Consider the following 17,161-nt stretch of genomic DNA (forward strand, 5'->3'; position numbering starts at 1 on the left):
TGGATTTCTCCACCCTTCGATGAGCTTATGCAGCTGGTCTCATGAAGGGCGTGGGAGTCTCCGGACACCATGGAGCCTGTCCCTAGGTGGCCTAATAAATTTATCTCTGCTCCCCAGGACAAATCTTTTCTGATCAAAGGTGTGCCAGTTGATGCCATGGTGGTGGCGGCAGCCACCAAAAAGGAAATTTCAGAAACTTCCTCTTCTATCCATCCTCCTAACAAAGATTCTAGGATCATGGATGGATAGATATGGGAAGCGCACTTTCAGTTCAGTGACTTTTGCACTGCGTTCGCTGCACTATCTAACCCATTTTACCAGACTGCAAAGAGATCTCCTTAAAGAGCTGGGAGATGCTCTTCAGGGTACAGTAGCTGCAGGAGCTTCAGATAAAGTTGCCTCCCAGCTTGCCACCCTCAACTCCATAGTCAACTCGTCCATGCGTCTCATTTCATATGCAGCTGATGGAATGAGCAGGGCAGCGGATACAGGAATTGCTCTTAGGAGACACTTCTGGATGTGCTTGTGTTCCTTCATGGAGCCCTTCAAGTCATCCTTTGTAAATACCCCTTTTGATGGCCCATCCCTTTTTGGGCCCAAAGTTAAGGAAACTTTGATCAGGTGTGAGCAGGAAGGAAAGACTCTGCCATCACCCCTACCAGACCCTACCCCAAGGGTCAAAGTGGAGGAAAGATGTGGCTCCGAAAATCCCAAGGAGCCTTTCAGGACACATGTGGCAAACCCCCCTCCAGGGGCAGAGGAGGGGGCAATAATGGAAGACGCCGCCCTCGCAGCAGAGGGGGTCCGCAAAACCAAGGCGACAGAGATCACTTCTTGGGAAGCCCTGTCAGCACTCCTGAAAGGAGGCCCAACTGTCCTACTCTGGAGGCAGTCCGGGGTCGCTTATCTTTGTATCCAGACACCTGGCTCAAAATAACAAATGACAACTGGGTACAAAGTATCATTTCCAGAGGATATTTCATTCCTTTCGCCACACCCCTCCACTCACAAGGAAAATCCTGGGCGTTCCACCCAGTTACAGGGAACAGGCAACAATAGAGGTCCGATTTGTTGCTAACAAAAAGAGTCATCCAACCAGTCCCAGCAGACCAGACAGGATCCAGAACTTACTCAAGATTCTTTTTAGTTGCAAAAAAGACAGGGGACTGGACCTCAGCAGGCTAAACAAATCTGTCAAGAAAGAGAAGTTTCGGATGGTCATGCTTCAGTCAATACTTCCCTTCTTAGGGAAAGACAATTGGATGTGCTCGATGGATCTCCAGGATGCATGCTACCATATAAAAATGGCCAGACCTTCCAGGGAATCATCTGCGCTTCCAGCTGGGAGCCAATCATTACCAGTTTTGAGCCCTGCCCTTTGGTCTCACTACAGCCCACAGAGTGTTCACCAAATGTATGTCAGTGGTCACGGCTCACCTGAGACATTTAGGATTCTAGGTGTTTCCGTAACTAGACGATTGGCTCCTCACCACCACCAGGCATCAGCTCATTCAAGCCAGGGACACCACTCTTTCCCTCTGCAGCCAGCTGGGCATTACAATAAACTCGCCATCGCAACATACCATTTTTATCGAAGCAGAATTGGACATCAGCACCACCACACTAAGACTTCCAGTAGAAAGAGTCTTACTACTCCATCAGCAGGTCTGCAATCTAACATCCAAAAGCAAGGGTCCAGCATCAGAAGTACTAAAATTGTTAGGCATGATGGCAGCTGCAATTATGGCCATACCACTGGGTTGCATGCACATGCGGATTCTGCAATGGCTGTTGAGCTCCCCATGTCTTACCTTTATAATTATCATGAACTCTTGCAAAAAGGATCTTCAGTGGTGGTTGACCTCTCTTCATGTCACGATAGGTCATCCTTTTGTTCTACCACCACCAGCGGACACAGTGACCACAGACGCTTCCCTGACAGGATGGAGGGTGGGGACTTTCAGGGAAGAACAGCCCAAGACACATGGACCGATCATGAGACACACCTGCATATCAATGTCCTAGAAATGAGAGCAGTAGTTTTAGCGTTGCAGTACTTCCAGGACTCTCTCCCTCTGGGTACAATTGCGATTCAGACAATATGTCAGTGGTCTGGTACTTGAACAAACAAGGAGGAACCAGGTCCTATCCCCTTTGTCGCAAGGCCCTAAGAGTATGGCAGGTGGCTATATCCACCCAGCGCTTTCTGTTAGCAACGCACATCCCGAGGAAATCCAACGTGATAGCAGACAAGCTGAGCAGAGCAATTTTATTGCCTCATGAGTGGTCCCTCAAGAAAGAAATAGCAGACAGGGTATTCCACAGGTGGGGCCAGCCTTGCTGCAACCTTTTTGCCAGCCACATGAACATGAAATGCAGAAGCCACTTTGCCCTGATTTCCCCCTCTGGAAGAAGCCCCAGGGGACACACTCTTTCACGATTAGCCTCTGGGTCTCCTCTATGCATTCCCGCCAATCCCGTTGATAGTCAAGGTACTACAGAAAGCAAAAGCCCTGGGAAGAACCATCATTCTAATAGCTCCTCATTGGCCTCATCAGATTTGATTTCCCTTCCTTTGACTTCATCTTTTGGAGGACCCCTGGATTCTGGACTCTGTTCCAGATCTTCTGACACACTCGTCGGGGGAACTCCATCCCTCTCTTCAGTCCCTGAAGCTGACAGCTTGGCTGCTCCAATTCCCATCATAACCAGGTTCCATAACCTTTCTAATGAGATGAAGCAAATTCTGTTATCCTATCATAAATCATCTACGAGGAAGCTATACCTTAGCAAATGGAAAACATTTTCTAAATGGACCTCTTAAAACAACATTGATCCCCATCAAGCCCCTGTGGCCTCCATTTCAGAGTTATTGACTATGATTTTTAAGAAAGGAGCTGCAGCAGCAACAGTTCATGTTCACCTTGCTGCCATTTCAAATTTTCACCTTGGATTCGAAGGATTGAATATTGTCACGCAAACTATCCAAAGCCTTTCTCAAAGGGGCCTTTCATCTCAGACCACCTGTGAAATCTCCCTATACCCCATGGAATCTAAATTTTATGCTTTCTCGCATTATTCTCCCTCCAGTCGAACCAGCTTCCTCATGTGACCTCAGATTTTTGTCATGGAAGACTATCTTTTTAGTAGCTATCACTTCTGCCCGCAGACTATCAGAGCTTCAAGCCTTGTCTATTAAGCCTCCTTATTTGATTTTCCATGCTGACAATCTCTTCATACTAACCCCTCTTTTTTTGCTTAAAGTTTGCACTGAAGCTAATCTTAATCAAATTATTGATTTGCCAGTTTTCTTCCCCAATCTCACCAACAAGTTAGAATATATGCTGCACAAACTTGACGTTCATAGACCGCTCAGATTTTACTTGGAAAGAACAAAAGATTTTAGGAAATCTGAATAGCTTTTCGTCTCCTTTTCAGAATTCAGTAAAGGTATGTCAGTTGCCAAAACAACTCTGTCCAAGTGATTATTTGATTGTATCACATTTGCTTATTCAGCTGCCAATATGCCCTTACAACATAAAATTAAGGCTCATTCCACCAGAGCAGTGTCTACATCCTCTGCCTTTTCTGCCAGACTTTCCATTGATAACATTTGTGCAGCAGCCACTTGGTCAAGACCTCATACCTTTATCACTCATTACAAAGTTGACAGGGCCGCCTTTGGGTCTGCTGTCCTAAAAAACATACTCCCGTGAGCCACCCGAGATAGATGGTGCTTGGGACGCTACCCATCTGTAAGAATGAATGGCGAGATAGAACAACTTCACATAAAGAAGTTATGTACTTACCATAACCTTCCATGTGAGTTGTTCATCTCGCCTTCATTCTTACTTCTCACACTCCTACCCCCTCCTGGGCTTTTCGAAGACTGAGACGCTGGATTTTTCCCGGTTGCTCAACCCTTCTTTAGCTTTCTCTTATGGAGTGATAGAATGGCATATGGTATTATTATATGCAGCAAACAAGATCTGAGGCAACTCTAGGTGCATCATGGGATAGGGACTTGGCCTTGAGCTGAAGACCTCGAGTCAGTCCACCTGGTGCATACCATCGTGCCAGGTGAATGGTAAAACGCATATACTGCCTTAAAATCTACTCCTTCCAGGAGCAGTTCAGATTAACTGCACATGAAATTCAGGCTTTTCGCTGAATCTGCCTCTTCACAGTGACAGTGTATGTTAAGGCATGTTTTTCAGCTACTGACACTTGCAATGCTCCACTCAATGATCTTTGCCATTTGCAGGCACTGAAGTCGTTTACAGCCATAGACAGCTAAATGGCTCAAATTGTTTTGCGAAAGCTCAAGGGACACCTTTGGTATTTGAGCTAAGATCTCATAGCACTGTCCTTGTTCTTAGATCGAGTGTGGATAAAAGAGAAACAGCACATTACTGAAGCCTTGAAAAAGCTACCCATTAAATAAGATCTAAGAAGTGTCAATGCAAAAGCTGTTGCCAGTTTCCAGGGCATGACCTTATCTGACTTTGCAACAGAACGATCAGTGAATCTGTTCACTGCTGTTAACATAAACCCATCTTTCCTAACTGCTGATCCTGTAGCATGGAGTGTCATGCATGACTTTAGCATTGCAAAACAAACTGTTACAGCTTTGCGAGTTAATGACTGTGCTGAATGAGCAGTCATATTAGCAACTGACTTCTGTCAAGTGCTGACTCACAATGAGGAACAGCGAAAGCTGGTATAACAGATCGTTGAACACTATCAACAGAAAGTCACAGAACCACTAAAAAGATGTTATAGTTCCATAAATGAACTGATGTAAACTTGAGCTTACTACCTATGAATGTTAATTTTTACTAGGCATAATTTTTCCTAAATTGTTTGACATCTGTGTTGCTCAGAATTACAAACAGACATTTCAGATGCAGATTGAAACTGATATTTACCATTTGTGTACTGATTTGTAAATGTTTCTATTGGCGCAGTTTGGAAAAAAATGTAAAAATTTCAGAATTAAAGTGCACTGAGCTGTCACTAACTTAGAGTTTAAGGCTTTAAATTTTACATGGTTATTTGTCCTACCAATCCTCATAAAATCAGGGGGTATGCGAACAGAAAATCAAAATACATTTTTTGCATATATACACAAAACACCCTAAGTAGTACTGTTTTTCACCACCATGTAGTTACTCTGCTGGTGGTGGGCCAGTCTGCCATGTTTTTCACATTGCTGTATTGTGATGCTGCAGTCATTATAATGCTCAGAGCATTACTGTTTTGGAACTTTTGTTTTAAATGTACACTATTTAACGTTCTAGAGAGAACAGTGACATGATTATGGAATTAATTTTGACTTTTAACTGTTTGGCTTTGGGGGGGGATCAAGATTCCTGAAAAGGAAAAGTATTTTATTTTTCTTCAAGTTATGCTTGTCTTTCACTGGATGAGGTATAGAAGGATTCTTGCAGTAATAATTAAGTTACTGTATTTACTGTGACAAAGGGACAGCTTCTATTCATGATTTATACTTTATTTCCTATGGAACCTTGTAAGTATTCTGGCAGTGACATTTATTTTTCAAAATATGTCTGCTGGCAGATTTTCAGTATTTAACCTATAAATCTTGACCAATGGATGGGAGATCGCAAATATACCCCAGGGATTACCTCAGTGTCACTGCTCGACAGAGGCACAGCAAAATAATGGGTATAGTTCCCCATACTAAAGGGGTGGCGTAATCCACAAAACGATGGGCTAGGCTTGTAAATGCCCTCGGGCAGATAGCCTAGTATGAACCTATGAACCTATGAACCTATAAACATTATTCCTGAAGTACATTGGTAAAGCAACATTTATCACATTTGATGTCTGTCAAACATGTCTTCCATGCTAAATACCATTGTGGTTTTGGAGTGATGGAGGGAATTTCTGACATTGTATGTTATTGCCAGAAAGTGAAATACGTAAATAAGTACAATAATTATTGGCTTATGGTCAGTCAGAAGTATCTGATGTCCACACTGCAGTGGTGATTGTTTTGGGGGAGGGGTAGAAAGGGTTCCTACCTTTGTACATCATTCTTAGAAATACACTGAAATTGTTGGATGCACCGTTGCACAAAGAACATGTGAAGTTGTTCTAGCTCGCCGTTCATTTGTACAGATGGGTTCGGAGCCGATCGTCGGCTCCGAGTCTGCCTACTACAAAGCTCAAGGTCTTCAGATAGCTCGAGGCCAAGTCCCTATCCCATGATGCACCTAGTTACCTCAGATCCAGTTTGCCGCTGCAATAGATCAGAGGTTCTCGCTAGCTCAGGCCAGTAGAACCTTTCTTTATTAGACATATCTGATAAATATTTGATATATAGTTTCTGTTTAAATATTAGATAATTAGATATTTAGATAAAGCTCTTATAGCTTTGTGTGGTTCCCTTCCCTTGGTGCTCTTTATCTATATTTAGCACTTTGCCCTCTTTTATTAGGCCTTGTTTAGTGTTTAAATTAGTTGTGTGCTGTTAGATTAGTTTTGGGCTTTAAAAGTGACACTTCTGTCACAACGTGAATTCTTCTCTTTAGAATTTAGATAGTGTGTGCATTACTATCCTTTTTATAGTTGTGTGCATTTATATAGTGACTTCTGTCACAACTTGTTTATACTTAATCTTACCATTTAAACAAATACTTTTGTGTGTGTGTGCTTGCGATTTATATTTAGCCTGTATATTAGAAAGGATTGTTGTTGTTTGATTGTTGTTGGGGGTGTCTATTTTTTTTGCAGCACCCTTCTAACATTGTACATTTTGAAATGGCTGATGATAAAGAAAAACACCCTAAGTCAGTGTTTAAAAAATGTCCTAAATGTAGGCAGAAAATGTTTGTCACTAACAGTCACGTAAATTGCGTTTATTGTTTGGGACCATTGCATCTCCAGGAAAGCTGCTCCATATGTCACTCTCTCTTCCAGGGTTCTCCAGGAGAGAAAAAGAAAATTGATAGACAGAGGTTTACTTAAACCTTCTTTCCAGGAGGCTTTGAGCGACCAGGATGGATCTAGTAAGTCCTCAAAGTCTTCCAAGACTTCTATATCTGAAGTAAAAAAATCGAAAAAGTCTTCGACATCAGCTCCACAGACCTCAGAGCCCGACTGTCTTATCCTGGTCCCCGGTTTTGGAACCGGTATCCGAAATACCTAAATCTCCACTTTTACAGTCGGTACCACCTTCGATCCATTCATCTCAGTCTTCTATTAGCCTTTCTGATTTGGATGTGGATCATGTGGTGCAGAAGGTTTTACAGGCACCTGCCTTTGCAAAATTCTTATTGGCTCCGACCCAAGCGGCTTCAAAACAGAAGATCCTGTTACCAGCTACTCTTCCTCCTCCGAGCCATACCCATCCTTCGGAGTCGAAGGAGTCGGACTTGTTGATCGTGGAGCCTTCGGAGCCGACGCCTGCCCCATTGTCTTTGGCTCCATTTACTCTGACGTCCTCAGCACCGATCGAGGAATCTAGGAACCGACACTCTCTGGTCGGGTCCAGGGAGGATAGTCTGACTGACTTGTTGGTTCCGACTCTGCCTCTCAAGGCTTTGGCTTGGAAGAGCTTGGCTTCTGCCTCAGGCTTGGAGCCCACTATCCCATTGCCAGGGGTATCGGCAGTTTCCTCAAATTCGTCAGTCCCTTCGCATTGGATCAGAGGTGCCTTCAAAGCCATGAGGAGAGTTATGTCTCTTAAGACATCTTCGACCTCAGATCCTTCTTCCTCCTCCCCTAAAGCGCCTGTGTTTGCTTCTGCTTCACAGATCCTTGCCAAGTGTAGAGACCCAGAGCCCCAGGAAGCCCCATTGGGTGGCCCATGCTCTTCCAAGACCTCACCAGAAGCTCCCACTGATGACTTTCCCAGGAAGAGACATTGTAAGAGGAAGCATCTAGACTCCCCACAGGAGTCCTTGACATTTAATACCAACCTGGATGAATCAGAAGGGTCCCCACAGTCCCCCTCCGAAGATATCTCATTTGCTGAGATACTAGAAATCCTTAGGCAGAGAGGTGACTGGCAGTCCACCAACCCTACTGAAGATGAGTCGGTTCTCCTGAAGGCTTTCGGGTCTCAGCCCACCACCTCTTGGATTTCTCCACCCTTCGATGAGCTTATGCAGCTGGTCTTATGAAGGGCGTGGGAGTCTCCGGACACCATGGAGCCTGTCCCTAGGAGGCCTAATAAATTTATCTCTGCTCCCCAGGACAAATCTTTTCTGATCAAAGGTGTGCCAGTTGATGCCATGGTGGTGGCGGCAGCCACCAAAAAGGAAATTTCAGAAACTTCCTCTTCTATCCATCCTCCTAACAGAGATTCTAGGATCATGGATGGATAGATATGGGAAGCGCACTTTCAGTTCAGCGACTTATGCACTGCGTTCGCTCAACTATCTAACCCATTTTACCAGACTGCAAAGAGATCTCCTTAAAGAGTTGGGAGATGCTCTTCAGGGTACAGTAGCTGCAGGAGTTTCAGATAAAGTTGCCTCCCAGCTTGCCACCCTCAACTCCATAGTCAACTCGTCCATGCGTCTCATTTCATATGCAGCTGATGGAATGAGCAGGGCAGCGGATACAGGAATTGCTCTTAGGAGACACTCCCGGATGTGCTTGTGTTCCTTCACAGAGCCCTTCAAGTCATCCGTTGTAAATACCCCTTTTGATGGCTCGTCCTTTTTCGGGCCCAAAGTTAAGGAAACTTTGATCAGGTGTGAGCAGGAAGGAAAGACTCTGCCGTCAGAGTCCATTTTTCCACCCCTACCAGACCCTACCCCAAGGATCAAAGGGGAGGAAAGATGTGGCTCTGAAAATCCCAAGGAGCCTTTCAGGACACATGTGGTGAACCCCCCTCCAGGGGCAGTGGAGGGGGCAATAATGGAAAATGCCGCCCTCGCAGCAGAGGGTGTCCGCAAAACCAAGGCGACAGAGATCACTTCTTGGGAAGCCCTGTCAGCGCTCCTGAAAGGAGGCCCAACTGACCTACTCAGGAGGCAGTCGGGGGTCGCTTATCTTTGTATCCAGACGCCTGGCTCAAAATAACAAATGACAACTGGGTACAAAGTATCATTTCCAGAGGATATTTCATTCCTTTCGCCACACCCCTCCACTCACAAGGAAAATCCTGGGCGTTCCACCCAGTTACAGGGAACATGCAACAATAGAGGTCCAATTTGTTGCTAACAGAAAGAGTCATCCAACCAGTCCCAGCAGACCAGACAGGATCCAGAACTTACTCAAGATTCTTTTTAGTTGCAAAAAAGACAGGGGACTGGACCTCAGCAGGCTAAACAAATCTGTCAAGAAAGAGAATGGTCATGCTTCAGTCAATACTTCCCTTCTTAGGGAAAGACAATTGGATGTGCTCGATGGATCTCCAGGATGCATGCTACCATATAAAAATGGCCAGACCTTCCAGGGAATCATCTGCACTTCCGGCTGGGAGCCAATCATTACCAGTTTTGAGCCCTGCCCTTTGGTCTCACTACAGCCCACAGAGTGTTCACCAAATGTATGGCAGTGGTCACGGCTCACCTGAGACATTTAGGATTCTAGGTGTTTCCGTAACTAGACGATTGACTCCTCACCACCACCAGGCATCAACTCATTCAAGCCAGGGATACCACTCTTTCCCTCTGCAGCCAGCTGGGCATTACAATAAACTCGCCATCGCAACATACCATTTTTATCGAAACAGAATTGGACATCAGCACCACCACACTAAGACTTCCAGTAGAAAGAGTCTTACTACTCCATCAGCAGGTCTGCAATCTAACATCCAAAAGCAAGGGTCCAGCATCAGAAGTACTAAAATTGTTAGGCATGATGGCAGCTGCAATTATGGCCATACCACTGGGTTGCATGCACATGCGGATTCTGCAATGGCTGTTGAGCTCCCCAGGTCTTACCTTTATAATTATCATGAACTCTTGCAAAAAGGATCTTCAGTGGTGGTTGACCTCTCCATGTCACGATAGGTCATCCTTTTGTTCTACCCCCACCAGCGGACACAGTGACCACAGACGCTTCCCTGACAGGGTGGAGTGTGGGGACTTTCAGGGAAGAACAGCCCAAGCCACATGGACCGATCAAGAGAGACACCTGCATATCAATGTCCTAGAAATGAGAGCAGTAGTTTTAGCATTGCAGTACTTCCAGGACTCTCTCCCTCTGGGTAAAATTGCGATTCAGACAAACAATATGTCAGTGGTCTGGTACTTGAACAAACAAGGAGGAACCAGGTCCTATCCCCTTTGTTGCAAGGCCCTAAGAGTATGGCAGTTGGCTATATCCACCCAGCGCTTTCTGTTAGCAACGCACTTCCCAGGGAAGTCTAACGTGATAGCAGACAAACTGAGCAGAGCAATTTTGTTAACTTATGAGTGGTCCCTCAAGAAAGAAATAGCAGACAGGGTATTCCACAGGTGGGGCCAGCCTTGCTGCAACCATTTTGCCAGCCACATGAACATGAAATGCAGAAGCCACTTTGCCCTGATTCCCTTTCTGGAAGAAGCCCCAGGGGACATACTCTTTCATGATTGGCCTCTGGGTCTCCTCCATGCATTCCCATCAATCCCGTTGATAGTCAAGGCACTACAGAAAGCAAAAGCCCTGGGAAGGACCATCATTCTAATAGCTCCTCATTGGCCTCATCAGATTTGATTCCCCTTCCTTTGACTTCATCTTTTGGAGGACCCTTGGATTCTGGACTCTGTTCCAGATCTTCTGACACACTCGTCGGGGGAACTTCATCCCTCTCTTCAGTCTCTGAAGCTGACAGCTTGGCTGCTCCAATTCCCATCATAACCAGGTTCCATAACCTTTCTAATGAGATGAAGCAAATTCTCTTATCCTCTCATAAATCCTCTACGAGGAAGCTATACCTTAGCAAATGGAAAACATTTTCTGTATGGGCCTCTTAACAACATTGATCCACATCAAGCCCCTGCAGCCTCCATTTTAGAGTTCTTGACAATGATCTTTAAGAAAGGAGCTGCAGCAGCAACAGTTCGTGTTCACCTTGCTGCCATTTCAAATTTTCACCTTGGATTCGAAGGATTGAATATTGTCACGCAAACTATCCAAAGCCTTTCTCAAAGGGGCCTTTCATCTCAGACCACCTGTGAAATCATTGTATACCCCATGGAATCTAAATTTTATGCTTTCTCGCATTATTCTCCCTCCATTCGAACCAGCTTCCTCATGTGACCTCAAATTTTTGTCATGGAAGACTATCTTTTTAGTAGCTATCACTTCTGCCCACAGACTGTCAGAGCTTCAAGCCTTGTCTATTAAGCCTCCTTATTTGATTTTCCATGCTGACACACTCTTTGAACTAACCCCTCTTTTTTGCTTAAAGTTTGTATTGAAGCTAATCTTAATCAAATTATTGATTTGCCAGTTTTCTTCCCCAATCTCTCCAACAAGTTAGAATATATGCTGCACAAACTTGATGTTCATAGACAGCTCAGGTTTTACTTGGAAAGAACAAATGATTTTAGGAAATCTGAATAGCTTTCCGTCTCCTTTTCAGACTTCAGTAAAGGTATGTCAGTGGCCAAAACAACTCTGTCCAAGTGATTACTTGATTGTATCACATTTGCTTATTCAGCTGCTAATATGCCCTTACAACATAAAATTAAGGCTCATTCCACCAGAGCAGTATCTACATCCTCTTCCTTTTCTGCCAGACTTTCCAGTGATAACATTTGTGCAGCAGCCACTTGGTCAAGACCTCATACCTTTATCACTCATTACAAAGTTGACAGGGCTGCCTTTGGGTCTGCTGTCCCTAAAAACATACTCCCATGAGCCACCCGAGATAGATGCTGCTTGGGATGCTACCCATCTGTAAGAATGAATGGCGAGATAGAACAACTTCACATAAAGAAGTTATGTACTTACCATAACCTTCCATGTGAGTTGTTCATCTCGCCTTCATTCTTACTTCCCACACTCCTACCCCCTCCTGGGCTTTTCGAAGACCGAGATGCTGGATTTTTCCTGGTTGCTCAACCCTTCTTTAGCTTTCTCTTATGGAGTGATAGAATGGCATATGGTATTATTATATGCAGCAAACAAGATCTGAGGTAACTCTAGGTGCCTCATGGGATAGGGACTTAGCCTTGAGCTGAAGACCTCGAGCTTTGTAGTAGGCCAACTCAAAGCCGACGATCGGCTCCGAACCCATCTGTAAGAATGAAGGCAAGATGAACATCATATGTGGAACGTTATGGCAAGTACAAAACTTATTTTTATTTGGCACTAAAGCAGAAGCGGTCTTAAAAAAGATGGAAGAAAAAGCAAAATCTATGCAGACAGTTAAAGATTTCTTACTGGTCCAGCCCACTAGGTTCAGCAGGCATGTTCCCTCCAAGCACTGGTCCTTTCCTGCTCTGAGTAAACAGGCCCAGCCTAGGCCCCGTGGAAACAGACCCCTCCAGACAGCAGCCCCAGGGGTTGCAAAGATCTAAGCAGTGGGCTGCCTCCACTTTAAAACCAGGGAATTGTAAGCCACCCACTTATGGTAAGAACTCACAATGACTCGCCTCCTCCAGGCCTTGCCTCTGCCCACCTTCACATACCCCTAGGAGGAAAAAACTTTCACTCAAGCACCTGGGCCACCATTACCAACAACCAATGGGTTCTGAATATTGTGTCTCAGGGGTACAAATTCTCCTTCCATACCCTTCCAACCCCAAAAGGGTTCCCAGATCTTCCACCAAATCAGTGGGCAGTGGCTCAAAAGCAAATCCATTCCCTGCTCTCCTTGGGGGCAGTAGAGCAAGTTCCTACAGATCAGATAGGCCAAGGCTTCTACTCCAGACTTTTTCTGGTGCCCAGAAAAGAGGGCACCTGGCACCCTATCCTTGATCTATCCATTCTAAACACCTTCCTGGTGATCCCAAAATTCAAAATGCTCACCCTACAGCAGCTGCTACCCATGCTCTCCAAGGACACTTGGCTAACCACCCTGGACCTAAAAGAAGCCTATCCCTACATTCCTATCAGGGAGCCCTGCAGAAAATATCTCAACTTCAGGGCAGGATGTCAACACTTTCAGTTCTTTGTGCTTCCCTTTGGCTTATCTACTGCTCCCAGAGTTTTCACAAAATGCCCGGCTCCAGCCATTGCCTTTTGCAGACAAAGAAATATTCAAATTTACCTTAGAAGACTGCCTTATTCAGGCAGACAGCCAGGAAAAGCTGCTCAAAGATCTGGCCTTTGTAAATAACCTACTAACCTCCCTGGGGTACGCAATCAATGAAAAGAAATCCAAATAAGTACCCACCCAAAGGATAATCTTCCTGGGAGCAAGTCTGGATACAGTATCCCAGATGGCATGCCTTACACCAGAGAAACAAATTTTCCTGTCAGCTTACTTCTATCAACTGGCCCCAGGCCCCAACTTTCTGCAAGGAAAATCCTGCCAGCCCTGGGGTTCATGGCATCATGCATACTCCTCATTCCATATGCCAGACTGCATATGAGGAAACGTCAATGGTACCTTAAGAGCCTTTGGTGTCAACACTCTCAAGATCTGGAAACTTTTCTACCTATTATTCCTTGCCTGAGGAAGGAATTTCTTTGGTGGGCAATAACCTGCTCCCACAACAAGGGACTGCCCTTCTCCCCACACCCCGCCACCCAGACCCTCACACAGATGTGTCAGACAACACTTGGGGTGCACACCTGGATGGCAGGTGCATACAGGGCCAATGGAGCCCACAGCAAATCCCCCTGCACATCAATAAAAAAGAGATAATGGCTGTGCAGCAGGCCTTGATAGCTTTTAAACCCCTTCTCTCCCCAGGGGTTCTCCTGATCAAAACAGACAACACCACTGTGATATGGTACATCAACAAGCAGGGAGGGGCTCACTCCTACCCGCTGTGCAGGCTGGCCATGACCCTTTGGCTCACAGCCTCTTCCATGCAACTACACCTGTTAGCATAATACCTTCCAGGCTCTCTCAACTCCCTGGCAGACCAATTAAGCAGAAAGCTTTTGGACCCACACGAGTGGCAGCTCAACAGAAGTACTTTCTTCCTAATAACTCTGAAATGGGGAACCCTGGAGGTCAACCTTTTTGCCTCCCACACTAACCAACAGCTCAGCAAATACTGCACCAGGGAGCATCACTGCATGGCTTGGAAAGTGGATGTCCTATCCTTCCCCTGGGTAAACCTCTCGGCCTACGCCTTTCCTCCCCTACTTCTCATCCCCAAGGGTACTGCTCAGAATATGGGAGGAAAAACCAAGGACCATTTTCATAGCTCCAGACTGGCCCAGACAGCATTGGTACCCCTTGCTGCACAGCCTGTTTTCGCTGCCTCCATGGAATCTTCCTCAGATTCCAAACCTCCTAACCCAGTGTGAAGGGGAATTCATGCACCCCCAATTGCAGATACTCAATTTGGCAGCGTGGCTTATTCCCTAATCCCTGACCAATCTGCCATCCCAAGTAAACGGATTCTGGATGTTATCTGAGAGGCCAGATGCCCTAGCACCAGAAAGTCTTGTGCAGATAAATGGAAAAGTTTCTGCACCTGGATCCAGGCTAAGGGGGCCAATATAGCACAGCCCTCCATCCCTCTCATCCTGGATTACCTAGCTGACCGACTACACAGTGGTCTCTCTTTCTCCTCTATAAAAATTCATGCCTCTGCTGTTTCTTCTCATTTTCCCACTGAGCAGCCTCTTTTCTCGCACCCTCTGATTAAACAGTTTTTCAGAGGGGCTAGTAACTTGAGCCCCCCCCCCCCCAAAGGGTTACCAACTCCAGCTTGGGACCTTAACTTTGTCTTGAAAAAGCTCACACTGCCTCCTTTAGAACCAGCTTCTTCGGCAGAGCTAAAATTCCTCTCCTGGAAGACGGCCTTACTCCTGGCCATCACTTCAGCCAGAAGAGTCTCTGAGCTGCAAGCGCTCATAGCTGTGGAACCCATCATCATCTTCCATGCAGACAGGGTATCCCTCATAACTAATCCATACTTCATGCCCAAGGTAGTGTCCATTGTGGCTCTCAACCAATCCATTCATTTTCCCACCTTCTTTCCTGACCCCCAAAACAAGGGGGAAAGGATTCTGCACACACTAGATGTGCACAGACAGCTCAGATACTATCTGTACAGGACTAAACCCTTCAGAAAGTCTGATCAATTGCTGGTTAGCTTTGCTTCAGGGTCAGAAAGCAAAGCAATCTCCAAGCAAACCATTTCCAAATGGATAGCAGACTGCATACATTTCTGCTACAAACACCATGGCAAGCCTCCCCCCAAGGGGTCAGGCCACACTCCACCAGAGCAGCCTCCACCTCTGAAGCTTTCCTCAGAGGGGTCCCCAACAGGGACATCCAGGAGGCTGCAACCTGGACATTTGTTCACATTTTTACCAAGCATTACCACCTGCCTCTCTTCTCCAAATCCAGGGCAGAGTTTGCCTCTTAGCCAGCCCCTAGCTTCCTTGACTGCCTCCACCCATTTTCTCAGCTTTGGGAATCTACCCAAATGTGATGACTGCAACAGTGAAAGACGAAGAACATAGTACAGTTGTGTACACTTACCATAAATGTAGATGTTCGAGTGTCTTCACTGTTGCAGTCCTGGTTTCCCTCCCTCCTTCACCCTTTTTCTTTTGTTACCTTTCTTCCTTGTTGTTTTCCTTCCTTACAAGGGACATATTAGTATTTATTTTCCACTGGTGGGGTTCTTCCACCAGAACTTGGCCTCCTACTTTGGGGGTTCCTGACAGGTTAGGGCTTGAAAAACTGATGTAATGGCATTGCCTGCCTTCCTTTATACCACTGGTGACCTGACGTCAGTCCTCAAGCGACAGCAACCAACGCAGAAATACTGAGTCTCTGGTATTCAGGCTGGCAGAAGGCTACCCTGGCAGGGATAACCCAAATGTGATGACTGCAACAGTGAAGACACTCGAACATCTACATTTGTGGCAAGTGTACACAACTGTACTTTCTAACTGTTGTTACAGTGGACACCCATGACATATGAATAATGCTCGAGTGGACAGTGAAATGTGGCATAGTGTTTCCTTGCCACTGCTTATCTTGCCTTTCTATATGCCTGATTTCTGAACATTAATGTATGTAAATCAACTGCCAATCATTAGCAGACTGGAGTTCCGCTGTGGCGACCCCTAACCGGGAAAAGCCAAAAGACACAACAACTAATGTATGTAATTATTTTATGTGTACTTTTCATTTCAGTTCTGTGATTCTCGTGAAACTTTACTTAGGATTTTTGAGCAGTCTATTGCATTTAAATTTTACAGCCTCAGCAGAATTTGTTTTGTTGCATTTTCTCAATCATAAGATAATCAAGACTATATTCATTCATTACTGAGGCTTTTTCTGCATTAGTCATTTCTGTGATCACTTCATCCTTTGCACAGTTACATGACTGATAAATGGAGAAATCTTTTCATGGTGCATGCCACAGTTTCACAGACTGCATTAAGATGTAATTGTAAACACATTGGCAGTTTCTATTTAGATGCAACTGTAAACACCTTGGCAGTTTCTAATTTTTTAAAATAAAAAATATGATTGCTCATAATGAAGTGCTGTGCAGTGAAGAAGTAAGAAAGTAAATTACATGACCTAAAGTAAATGTTTACTGCTAGAAATAAAATGATTCTCATGATTTTGTTTTTTTTTTTTTTTTTTTTTTACTTTTGCAGTACTTGTTTGTATCTCTGCTGTCTCGAGATGGAACATATAAGTTACTGAAATCAGTCTGTTCACATTTAGATGTAAGTACTAGAAAAAAGAATGAGCACGACATTTGATTTTTCCCCTCTAAACTTCAAGATGGTGATATTTCTTATTTGTTGTAGGCTAAAAGTTTGGGAACCAGTCCAAATCCTCCTTCACTTGAAAGCAGCTTTGGTCCTGAACGTCCTACCTCTTTACCACTGGTAGGTAATTAAGAAGAAGATTACTTATCCTCTGTACATATGCAGTGGCTGTTTGTAAAGCTGGTTGATGAATTTACACCGATGTGCATAGGTGTGTTGAGTGCATGATGGTGGTAGCAGCTGTGGTGAACCCAGAATTACAGGACATTTCAGTGCTAACAATGAATTTTCCCATTTTATAAATTAGCATGTGTCTGTATTTAGGCAG

At 45.0% G+C, this 17,161-nt stretch overlaps 1 protein-coding gene across 1 annotated transcript in view; it reads left to right on the top strand.

Moving 5' to 3' along the window:
- The window catches only part of GRAMD2B (GRAM domain containing 2B), a 1,158,381-nt gene that overhangs the window by 824,246 nt on the left and 316,974 nt on the right, over positions 1–17,161 (top strand). The window contains exons 10-11 of the mRNA XM_044060315.1: positions 16,717–16,788; positions 16,873–16,953. Of these exons, the coding sequence (XP_043916250.1) occupies positions 16,717–16,788; positions 16,873–16,953 (153 nt within the window). The remainder of the gene's footprint in view (positions 1–16,716; positions 16,789–16,872; positions 16,954–17,161) is intronic.

The sequence above is a fragment of the Protopterus annectens genome, chromosome 2.part0, assembly GCF_019279795.1.
Source record: "Protopterus annectens isolate FY-2018-M chromosome 2.part0, PAN1.0, whole genome shotgun sequence".
NCBI classification, from domain to species: domain Eukaryota; kingdom Metazoa; phylum Chordata; order Ceratodontiformes; family Protopteridae; genus Protopterus; species Protopterus annectens.